Genomic DNA, 27,825 nt, shown 5'->3' on the forward strand with positions numbered 1-27,825 from the left:
GAGACAGCAACTATGACTGCGTGGGAGTGTGTTGACCTACATGGGCTCTTTCTTACTTTCATCTGTTCCGTTTTCAGTGTGCGAGGATAGAAATGGTGTCTGTTGGTGACTATTTCCTCTATTTGTCTTTCAGCTTGCAGACGTCTGTAATCACTACACTTGCATGAGGAGCCAAAATTCTTACGAGTTCAAACATCTCTCACCTGTTTTCACTGCACCACAGGGCTTTCAGTTCTCTGTACGGGGGATCACTTCTGTTTTGTGGTTTCCAGCAAAATGCTTTATGATAGCTGGCATAGTGAGCTGACATGTATCTACTATTGTTTCTATTTATGAAACCCTACAACATTGTTTGTTATCGCTTTTTTGTTTGAGCTGTGTGTTGCTTGTTTTGTACCAACAGGAATTATCACATACATCTTTGTAGGTACAAAACCCATGGCCTTGGCTTTGTTAGCGTAGCTGGCACCATACTCTCACCACTGAGCCACAGGAAAGTACAAATGTTTAGTTTTTACCAAATGGTTTGTCACCATACTGATAGCACAGATATCAAGGTTTGGTGGTTTAAATACCCATGTGATCATTTTTTAAAGCATCATTTTTCACAGTCAGTAAGTGCAATTTTCATTCTTCATAAATGGGCACCTGAAAATTAAAATAGTGACTATTTTATGTTCTATGAGGAGTCATTCTTCTCCATTTGTCTGGTGTTATTGCTTCTGATTTGAAAAATATATCTTTCTTTTTTTGTCACATCTGTAACATGTTTTTTTAATGGAACACCTTTGCAAAGACTGAAGTTTTTCTAACGTTTAGACACTTATAACAAGGGTTCAGTAAAATATAAACATATGGTTGATAATGATATAAATGTAAACATATTGGTAACAAATACATTTTCTGAGAGTTTGTGTCACGCACATGACGATGGAATTGCCCACATGATTTTACCCTTTCATCTACTCAGAATACTGCTGTCAGGGTGCAAGCATGAATGAGAAAGCCACAGTCATCTCAAGAACCCTCATCAAAAATATTTGCACTCTTTAGCTGGTTTGATTTGGGGAAATGTTGGTCGAAACCACAAATAACGTACTTTCCAATACTCTCTAAACAAGGCCAAGAGCCAGAAAAACGGCACTTGCACGAACACACACACACAATGCCCGCCAAGATGCACAGCAGAAAGCTGTCTGACTCATTCAACTGTCGGATTGATAATAGATCTTAACGGACGGATCTGCCTATAACTGTTGTACAGGCAGGTTGCTGTGAAACTACATAGTTGAGTCATCAGTCAGAATGTTTGAGGGTTAACAACACAAGGTAACATCAGGTCAATGTATGCACCGCCTCATGCATGACCAACTGAGTCATCTCCAGCAAGGTAAAACCTCTGTTGCTGAGTATGCTTTTCAGTTTCGTTCCCTGTGAATAGTGGATGGAACGAGGTTACATAGCTCAACGTCTATCGTCGTCAAGGATTAAATCCTGACATTCATATATTAATGGCTATCTACAATGACTCTGTTGGATTGGAGAACTTCATACAATGTTCCGTGTGGCTCAGAGAATCTCTGCATGTATGCCGTCCTGCCAATTCTGCCCGCTACGTCTCCTCTGCCCACTCTGCCGTTCTTATTCTCTCCAGCACACGAGCCTATGCAAGTAGACAACTTTAGCCTCTCCAAGAATGAAAGTGCTGGATCAACCAGAACCGTTGGGTGATCAAGGATCAGATTGCTGAAGCCACATGTAATCATACCTGCTCAGCCTGGAGGTCCTGAGGGGAACCTAAGTACCACCTGAGCTTCACATCCACTTGGACTCAGCACACTCAGTTCCGGGATCTGGTCGTCCAGACAGTCAGCAGACCCTCTTGTTCATTGTCAACAGTTACCGGTGGCCCAGAATGACCAAGATTGTCTCCCGGAGTGTAAAAGGATGCTCAGTCTGTGCCATGGCTAGAGTTCCTCTGGAAAACTGTTGACCCTTCCAGTTCCTCAACGTCCTTGGTCACATAAGGCGGTGAATATTTATTACAGACTTGCCTTCATCGGACTCTTTTACCTGTGTACTTATCATCAGTTTTTAGGGCGTGTAAACTCATTGTAACCAATTTATGCTGTTATAGATAATAATTCATGTAAATGGGATGGGATGAGATGATACTATTGATGAAGGCAGCATTGTTTTTTAGACGACGTTACTCAACGGAGTGACCACTTTTATGTTGGGCATTCAAGAGAGCATCGAGCTACTTACAGCTTAGGTGTCTCAGTCTTGAGGCTTATCAATTATCTCAAATATCATATATAATCAACATCCAGTGAAAATTGTATTGATTACATTGTACTCTTTAATTTAAGTTACTACAAGTACTATTTAAGTACTATTTTTGAAATGCCTGAAATGTTGCCTTTGTATTTAAAGTTTAGTCATATTTATTTTCTGACAGTTTTGTCAAGATGTAAACTCTCAATTCATAACAATATTAAGGTGAAAAAAAAGATATGAAAAAAATAAATTTACTCACCCTCTTGCCATTTCAAACCTTTATGACTCTCTGTTTTCCGAAGAACACAAAAGAAGATATTATATGAATTTGAAAATGAATGTGCAGTATTGATGTTTGCTTTATATTTGGTTTTAGCTTTTCAGTTGGTTTATTAATATAATGTCAATAGTCGGAGCAGATAGCAGAGTTCATATTCTGACTCGTTGTCTTTTTCTAATCCCACCCCCATTCACTCTCTTGCTTCGCTTCCTGTCCTCAAAATAAAGGAAAAAAGAGCAACAATAAACTTCTAAATAACAATAATAATGTCAATCATAGGAACAATACACAAGACAAAAAGGGGTCAAGGGGAAACATAGAGTAAATGATTCAAGTTGGAAATGGGTTCCTTGAAGCACCCATGCTGATTCCAAACCATTCCTAATAGAATGGTTCCTCAAGAACCTTCAACGTTCCTCAGAGAACTGCCATTTTTAAAAATGTACCTCATGAGCATCTTTAGAGCACCATATCAATTTGAAAATAAAGATTGTTCAAAATTTAGTACAAAAAATACATTCCTCCAGCAGCCGTACATTTCACATTCTTAATGTCTCTAGATGAAGCATCTGGTTCAAATACTTTGGACTATCCGCTGGTCCATTTTTATTCATATTGCAGTCATAAAATAGACATTGACAGAGTTTCTCACAGACATGTACTGTATATACTGTAAGCAAAACATGTATTACCTTTATTTACATATAGAAATAACAGCGCTTGCAGGAAATTATCCTTCAGTACAATCATAAACAAATGTACATTTCCTCTAATAAGGAAACCACAACTTGCACAAAGTTAGTATTTTTTTGTGCAGACCACAATACATGTTTAATGTCAAACTTAAAAAGCAACATATGGTTCTTGGAATAAAAAAATACAAATTTTGTTCCTCTTTCAAAGTTAAGGTCCATAATGCACATCATCAGTACTCTTGACCATCTAGAAAAACGCTGGTTCTTGGAGGAACTGATACATTCCTTTTATCCTTAAACATTCAATGGCTCTAAAAAAGTTGTTTGGACACTAAGCCAAAACTTAAAATGAACAGAACGACGGATATTAAGAACATGAATTTTTGTTTAAATAAGATAGCAGAAAGGTTTTCCAGCAAAATATTTATGCATTAAAGTGATAAATGATAACACTATAGGAAAAGTGGAGAAAAACCAATAGGGGCAAATGCAGACATTTACAGTATATAAGTGAACTACTGAATTCATGTCAACCATGGAAACCGTGAACCATGGCAACGCTGCACTTGTTAAACAAGGACACTTAAAACTGCTTTCAAACATCTAATAAATCACTTTGACACTAGCTGCATTGACCCTCATTGCAAAATGACTGAGAAAGTGACCTTAGTTCTGAGAAAATCTCTGTTTAAAGATGCCACTTGATTACATTCAGGCATATCAAAGTGTGACGTAAGTGTCCACAAATATCTCAAAAATATTTTGGGGTCAATGTTCATTCATATATGACACCAAGCAAAAGAGACATATGGCACAAAGCAACTTAAAAACTTTTGGCACTCACAGGATCAGTTGAGGTAGCACATGTACATATGTAATGCAATCTACATGCTACAAAACAAGAACACACTCTTCCATTCAATGCTCCTGTGACAGCAGAAGACAGTGTGTCCGTATCTGTACTAATACAGAACTCTTTGGCATGTCAGACTAACTATTTGAAATGGTTCTCTTTACTCTTTAACATCCTTGACCACAGTCACCTGAGATAAAGTTTTCTTGACACGCAGCGCAGTCAGGCGAGCAGCTGGATTGATGTACCAGCACTCCCGCATGATCTTACCCACAACCCTCAGTGCCTTAAAACAAACATACATGGGTCAACTTATTCTAGAGACACATTGCACAATATTTGAGATATTTTACTGGCCAAACTGTGCTCTGTTGAAACATTTATCAAATTCTGTGAATATCTGTACATGGTCTTAAATCAACCTTCGAGTGAATTCTGAAAATGTTTCAGTCTCGGGATAAAAAGTAGGATAATGGACATGCTACAGTAAGATTTTTTTATCATATTTTCATCATGGCATGCCACATGCTCCACTATTCACATTTTATATTGGATAAGAGCATACTGTATATACTTTTACAATTGATATATTAGACATTAGGAACAATTTACATGTAAAGGATCGTCTCAATTTTTTTAAGAATGATTCCTTCTCTTTATGTATACTGTTTGTGGTCTGCAACCACTTTGTCGATCTGTATACTTTTTTGAGATTTCCTCATTGAATTTTTCTAATGCCACACTCATGATTTGTTGCACCCACCTCACAGCTTTGCCACTGGTTAGGAATGTTGGGTCGAAGTTTCTGTTCACATACTACTTTTCTCATATCCTCCACCGATGGGTCTGAAGACACCTGATCATAATAAGGCAACTGGAAATCTTCATGAATTCCTGCTGAGTGAAAAGCCTCAATAAAAATTAAAGAACTAACATCGCCAAGGCCATGGTTTCGATCCGAGGGGAATGCAAATACTTAGAGACAAATGTATAGGATAAAGCAATGTAAGTCACTTTGGATAAAAGTGTCTGCCAAATGCATAAATGTAAATGTGAACATCTATTGAAAGCATTTATTTCATTTCAATATTTTGTTCTACAAACATTATTGTCATAAAAAGGCACTTTATGTTATCCAGATTTCTATTTTTATTTAGATTCCTTTGTTATTTTATCATACCATTTTATCATTATTATTGTTGTTCAAACTTTAAAACTGGCTCTCTCCTATTACATTTATTATTTGCACAGAAAAGCTGACCAGACCTCACTTGTGTATAACAAAGCATGTAACAATAAACAAACTGAATTGAATTAATTGTTATTCTTTGGGCATTTTCCAAACAGAAGCGAGCATCCCTACGCCCTACTCCCTTCGAAGGGCTAAGCACTTGAAGTTAACTCTTTGAAGGGTGATGGACATTACTGTCTCTCATGTATGCATTTGGAACTCCGTTCACAAAGAGAATGACAGGCCAAATGTAACCTGACAAATTTTTAATACTTCTTGTTAAATATTATGTAGTTGTTTCTTATTTCACTTAGTTTTTTCACTCCATTTGGTAATAATAAAGGCATAAAGGTATAACCATATAACCAAGATAAAGGAAACCAATAAACAAGTAGTTATTTTTAAACATATTAAACATACTTTCCAATAAAATAAATTATATTATTACTATATATGTTGAATCATATGTATCACTGACAAAAATAGTATTAAAAAGATACAAACAAAATGATTGTACTTACATTTGTAGGTCACTTCAAAATCCCGCCTATTCCCGCATCATAATAGGCTTGTTCAATTTATTGCGGTGCCGCAAGATCCGACAGGCCAATGACATCGAAATTCCGCGAGACATAAAAAGTTTGCTTTCAAAATGCTCTCGCTGTACTTTGATGTCCTCTGCCTGTCAGATCTTGCGGCGCAGCATCAGGTCAAACAAGTCTATCTGCTTCAAAATGTATTGCGAGAACTCGTTATCCAAGTTCACGTGATCATCACAAATGAAACTCACATCCTTGAAGTGACCATGGCATGTGCCCTTCGCTAATGGACTTCTGAAAGGGCCCTTTGCGAAGGGTTTCAGGTGTTCACTTTCATTTGAAACGCCCCTACAAACGGCGTCCCCTTCGCAAATGTCCCTCCAAGGGCGCAAACATGCCGTTTGGAAAATGCCCTTTGTGTCTGACCTTTAGTTTAGCATGCCAACAGCAAACTCTAAGGCTAGCAACTATCGATTTAATAACTAACAAGGCAGCTTAGGTTTGAGAACGAATATCAATCAGACTACTGCTGATGTGTATTGTGAGTGAATTACTCTCCAGTATTAAACATAACAATAAGTCACCTTGTACAGAACATCTACGGGCAAGTTCCCAGAACACCAGTCCCATTGAGTATATGTCAGCTCGCTTAAATGACTCAAAGCTGCTCATGTTTATCGAATCATCAAGGATCTCAGGGGCCATGTATCTGCAGACACAAACACACGTTACACATCACACCTGAACGCATTAACGTCCATCAAAATATTCACATAGTTATACAGTATATTGAGGTTTAAAAAATCTTAAGTAATGTAAACATCCCTAATGTTAATTAGCCTAGCTAATATAATAAAATGCTACGGGGTATAATATACAGTTAATATATTTCTAGCTCATTTTGATGAAGGGTAATTGAGCTTTACTGTTGAAGTCTGATGTAACAATTCCACAAAACAACGTAAAAAAGGCTTTACTAAACATATCTCATATGTGCATGCTCTTCAGTACCGCTGTTTGCTCATGTGTTATACTTTAATGCACTGTTTTAGTTTTTATTAAGGTTAATTACTTTCAGATGAAGGTTTATTGATTCCTTGCGATTATTAGGGCCAAAGGTCAAAGGTATGTAAAGAGCTGTGTTATTCTTCTAGCGTTTCCTAGGGCCCAAGCACCAAGGAGTATTGGATTTGATATTTGTCGACTTGTTTCTTTTCAATAAGAAATGGTTTTGTATTTCTTTGACAAACTGATTAAACATAGGCCTGATTGATCCGAGCTTGGCACCGTAGGCACCGACGTTGTGTCGAGACAGAGTGGATTTTAAACTTGAGAAGATATCACTCTGATGGACTCAAAAAGGCCAAGGACTTGATGAATGTTATTCTCATGCCAGTCCCCGCCCCTTACATACGGTTTACATTTATTCAGCTTTTGTTCTTTGGAACCGTGCAAGGAGTATTTTTATGCCATACAACTTCACATTCGAGTTTATTCCTGCTGGATTTCTAATAAGGGGATTTACAATCTGTAGACTATATAGAGTATAATCTTTTACACTCTCAAAAAGGATGTGTTCATTATTAACACATTGTTTTGTGTCAGTGTGTCCTATATATACTTAGACTATAGTGGTGCGCAACGGTTTCAAATACTTTACACTATTATATTTTTACACAAAAGCTCTATGTTTTTTTACGGTGTTGTTTAGGAAAAGCATCTTTCCTTCACAGTCAACAAACGCCTGGGTGCGCTTGTTAACTTAGAAACTCTGTAACTTTGTTTTTCTACTTTTCCGATCCTTATAGCAAATTCGGTTTCATTCAATGGAATAAAGGGATACTCCCCCCAAAAATGAAAATTCTGTTATGAATTACTCATCCTCAATTTGTTTTAAACCTGTTTACATTTCTTTAATTTACACAAAGAAAGATATTTGGAAAAAGAGATTTCTGCATCCTAAAAAAATTGTGCTATATAGCACTAAAAGTGGTTCTTTGCCTGTAATCATAAGGGAACCACTTTTAGTGCTATATAGAATCATATTTTGGTTTTTCGGTGGTTCTTCGGGATGACTTAGGTGCTATATAGAACCTCTGAAGATCCATATGTTGCTATATAGCACCTCGGTCACCCGAAAGAACCTCTGAAGAACCAATGAAGCACCAAGATATATAGCTATAAAACACAAAAATGTGGTTCCCCTATGAATACGAGCATCTATTCAGTACAGAACAGCATACAGTATCAATTCACTGAACAGCGGATGACTTGTCAATGATAAAATACAAAACATTGTTTCCAAATACTTGACTATGTGTAAACACAGTTCTATTAATATGCTTAACACTTTAAAGTATTACACTATATAGATGCTGCACTACAGAATTGAAGATAACCCACACAAATGATTGATAGTTAAGGGGAAGTGTTCTTGCTGTCTTAGATTGCTTAAGTTCTTTCAATATTGTGTGCACATGGTCAATTGACAGCTGAGTAAACTGACCTGAAAAGGACTTTGAGACCACACAATACTGTAGAACATTAAAATGTCTTAAAGGGATCCCCGACTAGGAAGACTTGTATGCCTTACTACAGTGTAATAACCTTACACTACAGTATTTGTCTTTAGAAAATCATTAAATATTTATTTCTTTAAAAAACCCTAAATGTAAAAGGCTACTCATTTTAACGTAAGGAGGCTGCCATTTTCTTTTTCGACGACTTAAAATGGTTGCACGCACAGGCTAACCAAACCGAAACATGAATGCAGACACACTACTAATCAGTTCTTCTGTGGATGTAATGTGCTGTAAGATAAAATGTAAAAGAAAAAAAGGCTAAAATAATAAAGAACAAAATAAAGATGATATTTGGTGTATTTTCATACATCTTGTTGGTCAAAAACAATACAAAGAAACATATTAATAAGCAAAAATCAGATGTTTTAGCTATATTAAAATGCATTTGTCCAGATTTTGACTCTTTGATGTTGATACAGTCTCTCACTGTCATTAGTTGACGGGGTTGTTTATACCTGACATTCTCTTATGCTGTTATACAGAATAAATAACCAAACCGCAAGTTTCTATTTATTGTGTTTATCAGTATATTCTCATAATGTATAAAGTATACGATAATGGTGAAGGGTAATGTTTTCAATGTCTAGTAGTTTAGACAGTAGTGTAAAGCTGTGATTTCATGCATATGTTACCTTGGCTTGAAAAGATCCTTACTGAACGAGTTGTTCTTTTATGGCAGGCAGGCTTGTGTGAAGATACGGCCACCTACTGTCCCTGTGTATTTACATATATTTGATCTTATGTTTGATGACTTATTTTACTTATATATTCACATGTATGGAAAACATACGTACCTTGCTGTAGCGAGAACGGGTTTGGGATGCAACCATTTGACATCAAGTATTTTGCGCAAAAGAAAATTGCGGCCTCAGAGTAAAACTAGTTTCTCAAAGTTTATGAAGACTGTCACAGTAACATCGTTTTTTTTTATTCCACATTTATAAAGTCAATGCCATTGTCGATATATTAAGCCATAGGCCTACATCTGTCTCTCTATCCGAGGTTCCCTTTGAATCACAATGACCTTTCAGAAGAGAAAGATAGGCTTACCTCTTGGTGCCCACCCTGTGGTTGATTGGAATGTCAATGGTGTTGGTGCAGGAGTCATGTTTCACGGCCAGGCCAAGATCAGCAATCACAGCCATTCCATTCTTCTTTACCAGGATGTTTTTTGATTTTATGTCTCTGTGAGCGATGGCAGGCTTCCCTGCCCACAGGAAATACACCAACTTAATAACACACAACATAGTACAGATCTGACCAAAAATATTTGCACACAGAAAAGCTATGATGGACACGTTGGAAGGTCTTAGCTTTTGTGTTAAATAGACATGTTTTGTTGATACCCAGTTGTTAAGTGATATATGTAAAACATTACCAATATTAGTACTGCAAACATAGACTAAGGCAGTGCATTCCAGAAATTCCAATTCGATCATTTTTCATTTTGATTAGAGAATTAGTAGCAGTGTTCGAATTGCCGGGGGGGATAGGCTGCATAGGTCCCGGACCTCCCATAGACAAAGATCAAAAATAACTTGGGGGGTCCCCGTAGTTTTTCATTAAAACTTGACTATTAAAAATGTAAATTTATTTTTTGTTACATTATCGCGCTATTGTCCGTTATTTGTCCAAATTTTAATTAGACGCAAATTAAAATAAAAAATGTATCGGAAAAATCTATGCATGCTCATGCACTACACACATTGTTCAATGAAGACATGTACGGACTCAACAGTTACGACATTATCTCACACTGTCAAACTAGATGCCACACATGGGGGTTTTTTTAGTGGACTGAATAGGGAAACCCCCGAGAGCTTTGACACAATTTGAACACTGTTTAGGGTGTAGGGGTTTTGACATTACTTAAAGTACCATGTGTTCTTAGTTGCTGCAGTAATCTCACTAAATAAAAAAAATCTGATTAAACTTGTTTTAAACTGTGACCCTTGCAAAGTTTGAGCACCACTGCTGTAGAGGGATGATGTTCATTAACAATAATTCTTCTCTTGGGAAAGAGAGCGAGTAAGTAAATATACTGTCACGATCCTGCTCCCTTGTTCAGGTTTTCTAGTCTTGTGTCTGGACGGTGGCAGTCCCCACATGACTAGTGTGGAGAGAGTGACAGCATTGTTTGTTTTGGCATGCCATGTGGTCTCTGCGGCCTCGTCTTTGTCCCCGCCCTCTCATTTCCTCATTATTGATGATGTAATGCTTTTATGCCCTACACCTGTTCCCCGCCTGATTTTGTCCCCTATTTCATCTCCTTGTTTTTCTGTTTTGTGCCAGTTCGTTTGCTTTGCCTTCCCTTTTTCAATGACGTTTAGTCGTACTCTCTGAAGTAAACCCTTCAAGTCGAGTCAAGTCAAGTCAGATTTAGTTTATGCCAATATTGTTTTTATTTAGTCCAGTCAGTTTATTGTGTCCTTTCAAATTTCTTTATTAGTGTCCCTTGTTCATTGTTGTTTTACCCCCTCATGGGTTTATTCTTTGTGTTACTTATTAAAGTCTTTGTTTTCCACCACCTCTGTCAGTGGGTTCTTGGGTTCTCTGTCTGTATTTCATGACGTATACATCTGGGCAACAGAAAACTGAATGGAAGTAATAAAGCAGAATGGATAAATGATGGCTAATCTGATTGGGTGTTGGGATCTAAAGCTCAACATCTATTTTAAGAGATGACCAGCTTTGGCCTGTAAGAGGATTTACTGCAGTCAACCATGTAAAACCAGTTTTCACTCTTTATAAATCCTGTTGTGTGTGAATTCGGCGAGGTAATAGTATTCACCCCCTTGAAACATTGGGTTGGAATGTACTTACTTAATATGTTTTCATGTGTTTATGTCAAGGTAAAATCAGATCAATACTGTTATCTAGTATTTTCAAATGTCCTCTGTCTATTCAGTCCCTTTAATATACAGTACATCTTAAAGTAATTTGGCCGTTTGGTTTTAGAAGTCACATAAATTCAATTCATGGTAACGCTTTAGATTACAGCCCGCAATGTTAAACAGGATTTACAGCGTAACTTGTAACAATAATGTATCTCTACTGTACATATCTGTAGCAGGTAAAGATCTTTATATGGCATGCAGTTCTCTCGTAAATATTTTATACTTCTACTCTTACCCTTTTATTCCCCAAACTTGACATATTGTTCCCCGTTACGTACAGATATGTACTGTAGAGGTAGACTATCGTTACAATTAGTTACTCTGTATATTCTGTTTAATTATGTGGTACATTGCGGGCCGTAATCTTAAGCGTTACCTAATTCATACTTTTAAAAACTTTACTTTTAAGGCAAACCTACTAAATATGTACTTTTAAAAACAAATGTCTTCTTAGCTATAACTGGAAGACTAAAGGAATATCATGTAGTCTATTAAAAGACCAGAATGAACCATCATCACAGGTGATCCAAACCTTGAGTGCTGATGATTTCCATGTGTAGGTGGGCGATGCCACTGGCAATGGACAGTGCCAGAACTATCATCCCCTCCACTGATACTGTGTACCGGTTCAGGTAATCAAAGAGCGACCCATGCTCATGGTACTCTGACACCAACCACAGCTGTGTCCATGAACCGTTATCTAAAGACAGATAGAGACAGATTTATTCAATTTGATCTATTTATCTAGATTTGTAAAATGTTGCATTGTCTTAAACCGGCTTTAAAGGGGTAAACACAGATAGGTAGAATACAGTACTGTACATGGCATTATAGAAAAAGTAAGACTCTCATTGCTTAAAATAAAGCAATGTTAACAGAATTTAAATAACGTTAAAAAAGTTACATTAAAAAAGTTTGTTTAATACCACCAGGTGAGCAAGCCAGCACAGCAACAGGAACCAAAACTCAACGATGAATAAATGGAGGAAAAAACTTTGGGAGAAACCAGACTCCGCTAGGAGGGACAGTTTTCTTCTGACGCATTACAGCTGCACTTGATTCAAAGTTATTGAGTATTTTTTTTAATTGAGAGAGCTTATTAGTAGTGATTTTTTAAATGTACATTTGTTTGAGGATGTTACGGTCTAATTCTGATTATTAAGTTGTGTAGTAATTAAAATTTTTTTAGAAAACATTTCAAGACCCTGCAGTCCAATCACGTCTTATGACCTTCGTGAAATAGAGACAAAATGTTGAATCTATTGATCTATTGATTCGGGTTGTTTCAATGAAGCTTCTGACTAAACAAATACAGGATATTTTCTTTTCAACGTTTATATTTTTACAGTTACAAAAATGCTAATTCCTGTGTTAGTACAAACTCTTTGTTTGAATACTGTGTGAACTTCCATCAATAAATCCAAGTATGCAATGTCAATAATATCAGCATCAATAATATCAATATCAATAACCAATCACAACGTTAATATGGCATAAACGACATGTATGCCATGTGGTAACACATAAATTATGATTTATACGTAATCATAAAAAGCTAATGCCCACCTTGTGCTTGCAAGCCTGACTAGTCTAATATCATTGTGGATTTCCAGTCTGTTGTAGGACTTTATTATAGCCACAAGGGCCCTTAAGGCTGTCTCAAGTAGGCTGGTGGTACGAGATGAAAGAAATATCTTTGTAATAGCATGTTTTGCAAGATTAATTGCGCCAGTGGGTCGTAAAATTATCCGAAGTTTCTTAAATTCCAGGAAGATTACTTGACCTATAGTTGTTGTGGGCAATTTGGTAGACCACTTTTAAATATCTCTGTCAATTTTCTTTCTTGATTTAGACATCACGTTGACACTTACCACAATGAGAGAGCAAGCAAGCCCACTTTTGTCTAAAAAGTGACTGTTGACAATTTGTTTTACTTGGATTCTTGAAGTATGTGGATAGATTTCGTTTCAATGTCTCATTAGTCAGTAGCGTTAGCACTCGGCTAACACATATAGCCTACCCTTATTGTTTACATTACTGTTTCGCTGTGGGTCCAGTTCACTTGCATAAGTGAAAAAGTTCATTAATTATGAAAGCCTATAATTTTTATTATTTGAAATTATGATATAGGATGTGGATACATTTAGTTTATAAGCTAATATGTTTAATCTATCAGTAGTTTTAGCACTCGGCTAACGTATATTTATTATTATAGTTTTGGTAAGTGTTTACTGTTCAGCCGTGGGTCCAGTTCGCTTGCATAAGTGTAACATTGTGTCATTACGTGGATGAAGAATAGACTAAAAAAGATTGTGCAAAGGTTTGGATTGAAAAACTGTAATGTTTCAAAAGTCACAAAAGCACTTGGCTCTTGCGTTTAATTGTTTTACTGTACTGTGTCTACTGTGTAGCTGTGAGCCCGTCTGCATACATAAGTGTCATTATCTTTACAAAATACCATCTTACCCGCACATTAAGTAGAACTTTTCATGTAAAAACATACAATTATTATGGCAAGCTACTTAAAATAACACTGTATTGGCTTGTATTGGTCTGGTTACCGTAAACATAACAGAAATAAAATCATTAATAATAACTTATTTACTCTTTTAATTTACTTTTATGAAACACTATACAATCTTAACTGGAATTACTATGATTACAAAATTTCTATACTTTGTTTTTAGAAGTTTATGGAATTACTTTGTTTATTAAGTTGAACTGTAAGAAGACAAAGCAAAGAAGAGTCACCAAAATCTTGTCATGTAATACCTTTGTTATCAGCAGCGATAAAACCCAAAATATTCTCATGTCGTAACATGATGGTCTGATAAATCTCAGCCTCGCGGAACCAGGAGCGCTCGTCTCTTGAGGAAAAGATCTTCACAGCAACATCCTCTCCCCTCCACTTGCCCCTCCACACCTCCCCGAAACGGCCCTTCCCAATGCTCTCCTGGAGAACGATAGTCCGCGCAATTGTTCTTTGCACCAAGAGGGGCAATCCTAAAATAAAACCACAATGTCAGCTAAAAGTAACAACTCAATGATAATAAATTTGGAATAAGCTTGGTCATTAATAATATATTACAAGCCATTAAAGGGGTCATATGACAAGGCTAAAATAATATTATCCTTTGTTTTAGATGCAATGCAATGTGTATACACAGTTTAAGGTTAACAACGTGCATGTTTGTATCTCCTCTTTGCTCCGCCTCTATGGAACACACAGAATTTTAACAAAGCTCATCGCTCTGAAAAGCGAGGTATGCTATGATTGGCCAGTTAACCAGTGCGTAGTGATTGGTCAAATACTGCAAGCGTGTGACGGAAATGAAATGCCTCTTACCATATTTGGAACAACAGGTTCAGAAACATTTATACTTACAGGTGCGCCCACCTTACTTGCGTAAACATTTGGGCGGTCTTAGTCAAATCATACCACGAACTGACGTGAATTTGTGGGGGTGTGGTTACACGAGGCGTTTCAGGCAGGTCTGGGTAAGTATTCACTCTTAGATAAAATGCAACACTTGCACTTTCACGTGTCTAATACATGTATGGACAACTTATAACACACCAAAGACACAGACAAACACGTGGTGGCGCCATATGACCCCTTTAACTCATATTTTTTATTTTCCACTCATATTGCTCAAGACATGTGACTTTTATATAGAACACCAAAAAATGACTGGGAGCACTACAGAAATGATTTTGACTCATGTAATCAATGTGTTGTATTCAATGTCTGCTGAAGTCATACAGTAGCTGTACAGTAGAGACAGACCTAAATTTGAACACATAGTTAAAACATATACACTCGCCACCATAAGACTTGTAATGTAAGCCTAATAGGAATGATAATACTGTAATTTGTATTAATAATATTAATCACAATTAATAATGATGGGATTTAATAATGATATTTGTAATAATAATTTTGCAAATGTTTAGCAAAATGGGTTTTAGTAATAGTTCACTTAAACTGAATACTAATTGATTACCTAACTTATTTATAAAGAAATAGAGAAAGGTTCAACTCTAATAAATTAAATTTGGTTTAATCTGCTTATTGGAAATACTTTACATTGATTGCACTAAGAGTCACTCCCTCAAAGCATCTGTAAAAGCAAAAGTATTATAAAATCTTAAGCGGATATAATAAAAATCCTTAGCTCTCACCTGACCCAGAGCCAGAGGTGCTCAAGTCAAAAATGAGTTCTTTCAAGCATTTGTCAGGTGATGCAAGAGTCTGGTCGTCTAGGGGTTCTTCTGGGTCCTGTTTGCGGGCTTTAATGTGTGTGCAGCGCAGACTCTGTATGGCACACACTCCCAGAACGACACCAACACACACCAAGCACGACGGCACAAGAATAACTGCTGCCAGTTCCAGCTGACTCCAGCCAAAGCCTTCAGGCGACGGCTCTGAACCATCACACAAGACGTTTCTCATGTCAACACATATATTAATGAATCAACTTCAAACAAAAAATATAGCTACAAGCAGCGTTGATGGGCGCCCACACCACTGCACCACCGCTACATAGTGGCTCTCAGAGAACACTGCAATGCATTTGGTCCAGGGTCACATTTAGCATCTTCCCCTCTATGTTTATTTCTAAGCTTTTGCCTAATTATCTGTGTGTGTGTGCCAAGTTTCTTGACATATTAAGAATACTAAGAACCTCAAAAAGTTAAATAACACAGTCACAAAAACCACATAAATGTGATCAGACCCTGTGACCAAACTTATCTCTTAAATTTGATCGAAATCGTGCCATGTATGCTGTAGATAAAGGAGCCCACCTACTACGCCTATTTCTCAGCTTTTGCACACTGTTAAAGGCCACCAGCAGGGTCAGGTTGGCCAAATTTCATGACATTTTAAACAGGCTAAGAGTTTCAAAAACAACTAAATATAATATTACGCTTGACACGTTACCTTGGCAACACTAATTTAGATATCACAAAGCCTTTTACAATTTCACATCAGTCATGCGTTTACATTTTTCTCACTAAGACTGAAGCAGTTTGTATAATATAAGTGGATGGTTTTAAAGATAGTTTTGAGTTCATTTTCACGGCACTGTCAAGGACTTACAGCACATTTCCCTCAAGTTTGATCAAAATCCCTCAATGTACACTGCAGATATAAGATACTTCCTCTTTCCCAGATTTAGCCATAAATGAATTGCCTTGCAACGGCAAAACTGGTTGAGAAATAAAAAAATCAATTTATAACTTACCATCTTCAATGTATTGGCATCATGTTCACCAAGTTTGGTGCAAATCACATAAATCACATATAGGAGGAGTATTTAAAAGTTTATCACATGTACTTTCACAAAATCCAAACTGCCTGACCTTTTTTTCATAATGGGCAGAATAAACTAGGTTCACGGATCGCACAAACATGTTAAGGGCTCCAAAATGCCCAGGAACATTTGAAAAATCATTATAATCTGGGTAAAAACAATAGGGCTTTACACTTACTTCTGTGCCTGCACTAATAACACATACCAATTTTTTATGAAAGCTTGTTTAAAGCATTAAAATAGTTATTGCTCTAAGTGTATAGAACAAAAATCATCTTCATTTTTAACAAAATATCCTCAAACATGTATGCAGATCATGAATTAGGCCGAAAAACATGTAATCTTAAGTATTGAATGCTAGTTAGTTGATTTTACAGTAATTCGTATCTAATAGTTCAATTTGAAAAACATATTTCAGATTTTGATCAAACTATTATAATTTCATGAACATCTTGATTTTTCTAGACTGGCAGAAGTACTTTACACAGACCTTTTTAATTTATATGGCAGGTATGGAGTGTGAATACAGTTACCCAAAAGTCACAATTCCAAATACAATGTATAATGTAATCTGAAACTGATTGACAAGAAAACATTATGAGGTGGTGTCCCAGACAGGGATTTGTTTAAACCAGGACTAGGCTTTATTTCATTTAGGATATTTAAGTCATTTAATTATGTTCATCTTGAGACAAAACAATTGCACAGATATATATTAAGATATGTCAGTGGCGGTGCAAATTGTTATACACCACATTAGTCTGGGATTAGGTTTAAACCCTGTCCTCGAAACCCCCCCCCCCCCTTATGTTTTTTAATGCATTTCTATGTGACATTTTATTTATTTATGCAAAAAAGTAGCATGATCATTTTAACTGTACTGTCAGATCCCCACAGGGACAGATTTAGAGAGCTTATTGTCAAACATAAGGAAATCAAAGTCTGAACACATGCCAATGAGACCAGACAGTAAATAACTTTCATCATGACTCTTTCAACTTCTAAAGCCTTTGCTTCCAGAAGTTTCCAGAGATTTTAACAGCACAACTTGCACATGAAACGGTAATAAACAATTCCATTTCAAAAACAAACTTTGGGTTTGACTTTCCATCAGTGATAAGAATCAGCGCTGACTTTTAGCTGCTGTCCTTGAAGCAGAGAGTGGGCGAGAACGACAATGTTTAAAAAACAACAAGGTCTGACACCTTACATTGTCCTGAAAAACAGATACAAAATTAGGTTTTCTTGAGAATCGATAGTTATTTATTTGCCATTTACTTTTTTATTGTTTTATGTATTTAAGCAGAATATTTTATGCATAAATATTTTGTATATTTGTTCTTTGGAAGTCAAACCGATGAAAATTAGCACCATGCACTGCCAGTTGAGCTATATCTCTGCAAGTGGTTCAAATACTTTTGTTCTGCTGAAGTTCTCAATAGAAATACTGCAACAGGAGTCAGGTTGGACCTCGGTGATGATGTGTCAGTGAAACACTAAGAATTAATATCATTTTAGGATGACATGATGCATTGCAAAGCACCGTGTAAGAAAGAAGGCTACAAGGAAAAATATTATCAGTGAAATATCAGTCTTGCACATAAAAATTGTAAATGTAGAGAAATAAAGAATTATGTGGAATACCTTATTATTTTTATGTAAAAAAGTATTATGACAGATGTGTTGACAATGAACTATTATTGTATTGAAAAGGCTCTATGATAAAAAGGTTGATAACTTAACTTAATAACTTAATGCAAAACAGTATTTATTTTTGATGTCGAAGCTCATGTAAGTGTATTCTCTTGAATAACCCAATAAAGATAAAATAAAAATAAAAATAAACCGTTATACAAATATATTCAAATGTACACTCTGACATCAGTCCCTGACATTTAATCTCAAGGCTATAGTTGCATTGTGAACAGATTCCACACATATTTTGGTTTATTTGTATTTTCGCATTAAAAAGCACTATATTGACAAATATTATCTTAAACCAAAACTAAATCATGAGATGGGGCCACTATGCAGTGTATGTGAGTGCACAGTGCATCAGGTTTATAAAAAGGCTTATTTTATCAGCCAATGGGCCATTACTAACATCTGTACAGGGTCACCAGAGACAGCATCCATAGTCAAGTATTTCAAAACACAATTTCCCTTTTTCTACTAAAACAGACTGCAAATAAGTCCACATGGGAATCAAGAGGGCAAATGACCAGTGGAGGGTGCTTAATGAGGTATCTACAGAAATAGCGAATACTCTCGCATACTTCTGAGGGGTGAGAGGTTATGTGAGGTCCTTCACGTGTAAATGTTATTTCCTCCTTTTTAGTCCATTATCATGTAACCTATAATGGCATGTCCCTGATGCTAAAAGACTAAATTGTTTCTGTATATTGCATGTAGATACATTGTCATTACATAAAGCATTGAGGTAGGTCCAAGCCTTCGGATGAAATTACATTTCTGATGGTATTTGTGATGTCCGCCCCTTTCCTCTAAATGGTTCAGATTTATTGATTTTGTTGCAGCAATCTTTCTATTTAAAAATCGATCATAATCTTACAGACAATAATTTTAACAGTTAGAAATGCTATATATATTTTAATGTACGTAAAAATGTACACACTTGCTTAATCCAATTACAAACTTTATTGTATAGGAAGTTAGTTTCATCAATGTACATATTATTTGAAAAACATTGCAATGATACTTTATATTCCATATATTTTTATAATTGCTTTTTGCAACTTTCTGATCTTTAAAACAATGCACAATTGTAAAAATATGCTAAAGAAATAAATTTTAATTGAATTAAAGAAATCAAGATATCAATACCCTTTCAAAAGAACACTGTCTATTTTTTCCAATGAGTTCTAATTTACTCAACATTGAATAAAGTCTCAAAGATGTTGATCTCAGAGCTTTCAGGTTTCATGCACGCTTGTGCTACTTAAATAAACATACAGTGGCTGCTGTAACTATGGTAACTGTAATTACAGTTCCACGCACGGTAATGCTACACTCACATGCTGTGCGATCATTTTCACAGATGTGCCATAAGTTTCACAATGTTTGACCCACAGCCTAATGAACTCCAGCCGGGATAACTGTGGCAACTGAATTTTCACAACAAGGGATGTGGAATACATGCTGTCCATCAGCCAAGACCAGAATATGTAAAGCTAGAATATCTAGCTGGAAATCACATCGCAGCCTGTGCTTGATCATAAGAAACGTTACATGAAATGCACAAACAGATAATGACCTTTATGTATTAAAAACGTTTATTTAACAACACTTTTTTAATAAAGAATGTATCATGTTATAGATAAATATAGTTATCTCAACATAGCCTACTTTCTAACAATGTTGTAACAACTTTTGAACTTTAGTTTCAAAAGCTTCCCTATTTTATTAGGTAAATCAATTAAAATTTACAAGCAGAGTTGGGTGTAACTAGTTATTAAGTAATGAGTTACTGTAATTTAATTACTTTTCCTTTGAGAAGTAAAGTAAGGGATTACTAAAAAAATCTGTAATTTACTGTAAGTTACTTTTGATGTAATTAAACTAAATACTTTTTGTTATATTATCGATACTGGAATTGACATCGAAATTCAAAGTCTAACTTAAAAATTCATGCTTTAATGTATAATTCTCACATTCGTAATACTTTGGTCAGTTAATAATACTACTTTATTTCATTTTATATTATTTGCTTGAGTGAATTAAAAGAGCAGTTTCATCATGTGTCTATTGTGGAATCACTTAACATATCAAGGTTGATATAGGTTATTTAAAGTAATTAGTACTTTACTTTGGAGAGAGTTATTTTTACAGTAATCTAATTACACTTTTGAATATGTAATTAGTAACTAGTAATTAATTACTTTTTCAGAGTTACTTACCCGACACTGTTTACAAGTCATTAAATGTATATTAAACTGACTTTAAACAACCTGATCGCACCCAATTGCGTATAAATAACACGCTGTTGCATTATCGTCTAATACGTACGCCAAATTGCGATTTTGCGTGCATATGATACGCCAATGTTTGCTTGTACCTGGGTGGAGAGCAGCCATTTTAAAACGTACATGAAGAGGAAACACAGAAATAATTAAAATAATAAGGTTAGGTTTAGAGTTTGGGTTAGGGTAGAAGTTATAAAATGCACGGACGCTAACATTAGGTTTAGGGTTTGGGTTAGGGGACAGGGTAATGAGACAAATTGCTGTTTAATATGCAAACACGCTAATTGGCGTATCATATGCACGCAAAAAAAGGCGTATTTATGCACGCAAAATCGCAATTTGGCGTCCGTATTATACGGTAATGCACAGCGCGTGTTATTTATACGCAATTGGTGCGAATGGGCTGCTTTAAAACACACTGGAGATTCACAGAAATAGTTTAACAAATAGGAGATCAATGAAACAGCCCTCCAGCATCTTTTACCTCTACATCTAAACGCTCTGATGACAGACTTTGGCTGAAGCATTTCAGGATGACCATGACACATTACAGATGCTGTGCAATGGTCACCTGGTTTCGCGGCGAAAGTATTTTGTACCTTGAATAACTTATTCTGATGATAGAAATTCAGACTGTGATTCATAGTTTGAATTGTAATACTCTTGGTTTCACATGGTGATCTATAAAAAAATCTAAACTGTTGCTGCATTCGAGTTCGAGACAATGACAAAAAATGTCAGACTCCGACCTAAATCCATTCCAGTCAACCACGCGTCACATTCGTATGTTGACCACTTTATATAATAGCTATTCAAACGAGGACGTTTGTTCATAAACAGTGTTCATGAACCTTGTCTGGGTATATGTTCACATATTGTAAAAATCAAAAGTTTGTTTACGGTTAACAAAAGCTAGCGAAGAGCTAGCCGGCATCTTTTCCGTGACGTCAAATGACACGTCTCGCTGAGGTCGGGGTTGATCGATAGGCACTCCCGGTTGAGTCTGGTCTCTCCCAAGTTTTGTCTCCACTCTTAAGGCTGGCAAACACTACATGACTTTTAGTCTGAAGAGATTTTTAAAGAACTAGACATTCCACACTTGCAGACCTTTTGAAAGTTTGCAGAGAAAAACATGGTATCACACACTATTCAATGAAATCGGCTGACTTTCTGCAACAAGTCCCGAGTGAAAATCTGGGCAAAATCTGAGCAAAAGTCTTGTAGTGTATTCCAGCCTTTATACACATCAATGCACCTATAGTAGAGTTTTGGTTCCTTGCCACCTTTGCCACTGGCCTACTCACTGAGAGACTTCTACCTTTGCTTTTTCCATGAACAATTTACGTTCAACAACTTACATGCGCAATAACATGCCTGAACTTTGACAAATATATTCTTTCTCTATGTTTTGGTATTATTGCAAATTGTTTGGAGGCGTAAGGCCCAGGGACAACACAAACACAAAGATAAAGGTCCTGTTTTAAAGACAGCTTTGGTTTCTATTCACAGATCTAAAGAAGTATGGATTTCAATTTCATTATGATTGCCTGGAGCAAGTGGAGCTTTACAAACCAATCAGATTTTTAGGGTTCAAGAGCCATATTGTTTTTCTAAGAATTCTTTGTTATTTAGAGACTATGCACTGAAAGATTTCATCTCTTAGGCCTCCTTTTTGCTCTTTAAATCGAAAACCGCAAACTTTTAAATACTCCTATAGGGGAAAATCACCAAACTTGGTCAACTTCAGCTGTACGTATATTGTGTTATGGGGTGAACACATGGATGTACCTATTGTGAGTCACAGTCCTAATGCCATCAACTGGAAGTGTCGCTCACAGATAAACCATAAACTTGTTCAGAATACTGTCATAAAATGGCAGAAAGGATTCTTACTCATCTTAAATAGTATTGCCATGGTAACTTATCAAACATACTCCTTTTATATTAGGACGAGAACCTGTATTGTCAGACATTGTAAGAACTCAATTGAAGCTGGTCTTTAGAATATCATACCTGGTTTGAGGTGCAGAGTCTCGTTGTTGCAGAAGTCTGTAAAGCAGCAGTTGCGTTTGGAGACGTTTTTGGAGCTATAACAGAACACCTGACCCTTCAGCTCTGATGGAGACAGACAGGACTTGACAGCTTCCTCTTTACCATTAATGAGCATCACAGAGTTCCAGCATGCGCCATCTGCATTCGTCTCACAGGTATGGTTTACACACAGCTGACACACACACTTTAAGCCTGAGAGAAGACAAATACATTCAATTGATATCGCTGCTCATTTTTTATAAGAATGACACAAAAATAAGATAACCTGGGTATTTAATACATTTTGGTTTACATTACATTTACTCTCATTTTGTTATCAAATCTGTAATTTATTTTCCATCATGGGCCATCTGGCAATTTAGGCAATTACCAATAGATAGGACCATTTTTTTAATGTCAGTTTTTGGTTAACATAGGCCTACTATACATTCCGACAATTCATAGGATATAAAGAAATAATAACAATTATTAGCAGATATATAATCAAAGTTCATTGCATGCATAATTTCTACATTCTTCGCTGACTAAATTGACAGATTGTTATTTAAAGGATAATGCAAATGAGTATTTGGAAGGTAGTTAACAATAAGTATTTAAAAAAATGTAATTGTTAGCTGGATATTTTTGGAGTGGTCAGCACTGCCCCCCTAGACCTGGTCTTATGCGCACTTATTCATATCACACATTTACACAAAACATTTACAAACTCACGGTGTACACTACCTGTACTGTAGTCACTACAGTAAATAAATTGTAAAAATTGTGGTGTACTGCACTCGACCAGGGCAGGGCACCTCTCTGACTGCCACGATGGAGAAAGGTTTGTAATTGGGTCTGAATTTTGGTGAGCCAACATAACGAATGCTCAAAGTGCCATCAGATACACAAGTATCCGGCAGCCATATCACCCTGTAGCCCAAGACTGGTTGCCCACTGGAGCTAAGCACGGTTGAGCCTTGTCAGTACCTAAATAGAAGACCTGCTGGGAAAAACTAGGTTGCTGCTGGAAGATGTGATAGTGTGGCTAGCAGGGGGTGCCCTCCCTGTGGTCTAATGCCGCAGTATAATGATGGGGACACTCCTTCTGTCCTTCGAATGATGCGTTAAACCGAGGTCCTGACTCTCTGTGGTCCCTAAAAATCCCAGGATTACCTTGGAATAAGAGTAGGGGTGTAACCCCTGGCCAAATTCGCTCATTCGCCTCTATACATCATGGCCTTCATAAACAACCCCATATGTACTAATTGCCCCCGTATCTCCTCTCCAACAATGAGCCGCTGTGTGGTGGGTCTTCGTGGTCCAATATAGCTGCCGTTGGAACATCCAGGTGGATGCTGCACATTGGTGGTGGTTGAGGAGATTCCTCCTTCGATGTAAAGCACTTTGAGTAACCAGAAAGGTGCTATAAAAATGTAATGAATTATTATTATTGAGAGTAGGCTGCTATTCACGAGTTCCGCCAGTAGTGGGCACTCGTGCAATGTAAGCAATGACGCACATCCGAGTCAACCAGACTGAGGGAAGTTTGCAAGGGAAGGACATAAAAATTTGGACTGGAACGCACCCCATGTCTACTGTCCAGTGTGGCAGCAACAAATGTTTCCAACAAGGTTGAGATCAGGAGAACAACCCTTCACTTCAAGGTACCTCCATCTGCATGTTCCAGATTGTTAAGGACATTCTGCACCAGCTTCCAGGCCTCATACATGTGATCAAGATTGGTAAGACCCTATTGATTGTTCAGCAGATCAGCATCCCACATCCAGATCCGTCCACTGGTTAGGCTGGGCTGTGCTGCAGTGGGGAAGACGTCGCCACCACCAGACTTCTCAAAAGTGATTAACCTCCATCCACCAAATCTCAAATCAATTGACTTGATTTATGAACAGTGTTATGTGGAAAGTGTTTTTTAAGGTTATGCAAGCAGGCCCACATTTAAAACTCTGCACTTGGCTGAAAGTGTTCTTTCTCCACAAAACACATGTACTCTAAAAAACAAGCTCATAAATTGTATGATGCTATTTAAAATATGCTGCCTGAGCGAGAGGTGAGGTTTCACAAGACTTTTCCCAAAACTATTCAGCACCTAATAGTTTTGACAATATTTCAGTAATGTCATGTTCCATATTTTAAGTTGAATCTCAACCATGGAATTGAGAAAATAATGAGGTTTTTAAATAATGAGGTTAAAGCATGTCTAATTTGGTTTATATTTCAGAGATTCATAAATCAAAGTTCACGTACTGTCTGTGTAATATATTCTCAAAAGTATAGGCAAGATTACTAACAGCTCTTGCCAGAGCAAAGGCCTCTGCTAAAGTTAAACTAATGCTATCAAAATTTACTTAAAACAAGGAGTGAAAAAATAGTGTGGATGAACTCGGAAGCACCACACAGATCCCTCGACAAAATCCCATTGATCTTTCTCATTGACATTGACACAAAAATAAGGTCTGTGATTATGTCAAAATTACCTTTAGAAATTAACAAAACATTTTTTATTATTTAAGTCTACATATAATAGGCAGAAGTAAAAAGAACGAAGCTATAAACAGACTACGGTCGCTCGACATCAACGTGACTATCACCAAGCCTCGGACAACTTGTTCAAACTTTATTAATAACATGTTCCCTTGAAAATACTCTTATGGATGATGACGTCTAACACATTTGATCATTTATTATTAATGAAAGGGATATTTTTGAAGAGACTGTTTACCAAAAAATGTATCAACCCATAATCATCCTTAGTGTCATCATTTCACTTTTAAAGACATTTATTAACATTCCATGAATGTGTTTTTTGTTTTTTGATGGAGTAATTTTCCTTGATGAACAAGACCTGCGAATGCAGGTTGTAAACAACACTGAGTGCGTTCGTCTTTATGTGACACACCATGCAGATGGATCGGCGGCTAACTTGAAGCAGTGCTTGCTGGGTAGAAATTTTCTCCAACCTGAACCACTGCCAGCGCCACATCACTGTAATGTATAGCATTAAGGTATCACTAGAGCTAGGACCAAACACACACACACACGTGCCTACACTATTCAATTTAATTAAAATTCATTAATATAATGCATTTTTTCAATGTTGCCTTGTTTCAACATAAGGTGAAGCTATTTGTCAAGTATTTTGGCAACCCATAATTGAAATGGGTCTTTTGCATTTAACCCACCCAGTGAGTATTGAACACACGCACTGCAAGTCTTGAACACACTCGGGGAGCAACTGGGAGAAAGGTGCCCGTGCTCAAGAGGCATTTCCTTAATTTCCTAGAAATAACACATGCAACCTTTGGGTCACAAGTCCAACTCTTTCAATATGAGGCCATGATTGCCCTAAGAAACTTCACGGGAAAATGAAGAAATCACAGCATAAAAATTCAAATATATAGCAGACAAAATGAATATAATACACATTGCAGCCGCAATACGTAACTTTTATGATAAAATGGAAAGCTTATAATAACGAGTAATCATTTTATATGGGTGATACTGGCAAATGTCACGCAGCTTAAGAATGTTATAAACTCACTCCGTGATAATGTACGCTAAAATCTTGTACCGTCAAGAGACATTTACAAGGTATGTACTGTAGATGTCATGCATAAACTAGCCATTCCAACCTTCACATTATATGGTAATTTCTCAAAAGAGATGGGATGGAAATACATGTACGAAAAGTCTTCTGCTGACTGGAATAAATAAACAGAAACTTGCTCAGGTTCTGGCATACGCATGGTTTTATAAATGCAGCCCCTTAGTGTCGAACACAAGAAGGGTAAATTAAAGTTGAGACACTGCAACAGTGTTGTTTTACACACATCAACAGCCGAGAACTGTACGTGCTATAAAGCTTTGTTAATATATCATTATGCATGCAAGATTCACAAATATACAATGGTGGAAATAGCTGAGATTCTATTTGACTCTATTAGACTCTAGTTGGCAAGATATTTTATTCAGACTATATTCTGACTATATTCATGTCATGCATAGCATTTGGAGGCCCTTTTATGGTTAAAATAAAAAAAATGCATTTTGAGGTGGAACTCCATGCCCACTAAAAATTCATTCCCTGGAATGCAGCCCCCTATCCCCCCATTATCAGCCGCGCAAAGAGATAATTCTAAAGATGAGTTCCTCCTGTAAACCAATAACTTTTATAATTATGCCATATAAGAACAATTATTAGACTACTTTGCATGCATAAAGAAAACACTGTGGAAAATGAACAATATATACAAGGTATATAAGATTTTAAATTCACTTGCATCCATTAAAGAAAATGTAGGTCCTGTAACCGCAGGGCTTTTTAAAATGTGTTTCGTTGTCCCAAATTAACTTAAACTGAAATACACACAGTTATTTTCTCTATTTGACTAATTTTATGTTCATTAAGAAAGAGATCTGATCTGCATTATTGAGTAGATTTATTTCTGCTATTAAAAGTTTTAAACTACTGCATTGAGACATTTAAGCTGTTTAGCCGTTTAACTCTTGTCTAAAGTTTACAAGTTTTATAAGCATTTGATATGTGCTTTAAAGTGAAGTGATGTACGTTGGGCATCTTTGTCTTTAATAATCTCTGCTGATTTTTTAACTAAACATTTCATTACATCATTTATCCATCAATAACAAGTGGTTAACCATAATCACAGCAGAAAGAGGAGGTCATTATGTTCACAGCCGTGTAAGCGCATTTCAGTCATGTAAGATGGAACACCATTTTTTATCACTACGCACCCAACTTAACTCATTCAGGATTCGGTATGTAGCAAAATAATCATTTCGGTTTGGTCGGAGAACATATTTAAATAGAGGAAGACAGGAACTGTACCTGCAGAGAGTTGTGTATAGATGATGAGCAGAATCACAGGGTCCAAGTACCTGAGATGAGACATGACATCTGTCACTCTCCACAGAACAACATATCCACCTGTATGCCCAAAATCATCACGGTTGTTCTGCTGTCTTTTCACAGTGACTGCATGCACGGCTTCACTCTTAATAAACCCCAGAACTACTAAATATGCAGACAGGGACTCGCCCCACCTCCTGAGGCTCAATGTAAGAGGATTAGAGAGAGAGAGAGCGAGAGAGAGTGAGAGAGAG

General features: G+C 36.6%; 1 protein-coding gene across 2 annotated transcripts; it reads right to left on the reverse strand.

The window, feature by feature from the left end:
* Positions 1-3,358: 3,358 nt before the first annotated feature.
* Positions 3,359-27,666, reverse strand: LOC130427312 (activin receptor type-1C). Of its 2 annotated transcripts, none has more exons than XM_056754668.1 (9): positions 27,551-27,666; positions 22,669-22,899; positions 15,540-15,782; positions 14,130-14,360; positions 11,890-12,057; positions 9,511-9,667; positions 6,463-6,587; positions 4,872-5,002; positions 3,359-4,394 (listed from the first exon to the last, which is right to left on the reverse strand). In XM_056754668.1, the coding sequence occupies exons 1-9, from the start codon at positions 27,612-27,614 to the stop codon at positions 4,269-4,271; spliced, it is 1,476 nt and encodes a 491-aa protein (XP_056610646.1). In that variant the 5' UTR covers positions 27,615-27,666; the 3' UTR covers positions 3,359-4,268. The 2 variants fall into 2 exon arrangements, with proteins under 2 accessions (XP_056610646.1, XP_056610645.1); XM_056754667.1 differs by having other exon boundaries at positions 4,872-5,005.
* Positions 27,667-27,825: the final 159 nt, after the last annotated feature.

Source organism: Triplophysa dalaica, chromosome 8, assembly GCF_015846415.1.
Source record: "Triplophysa dalaica isolate WHDGS20190420 chromosome 8, ASM1584641v1, whole genome shotgun sequence".
NCBI classification, from domain to species: Eukaryota; Metazoa; Chordata; class Actinopteri; order Cypriniformes; family Nemacheilidae; genus Triplophysa; species Triplophysa dalaica.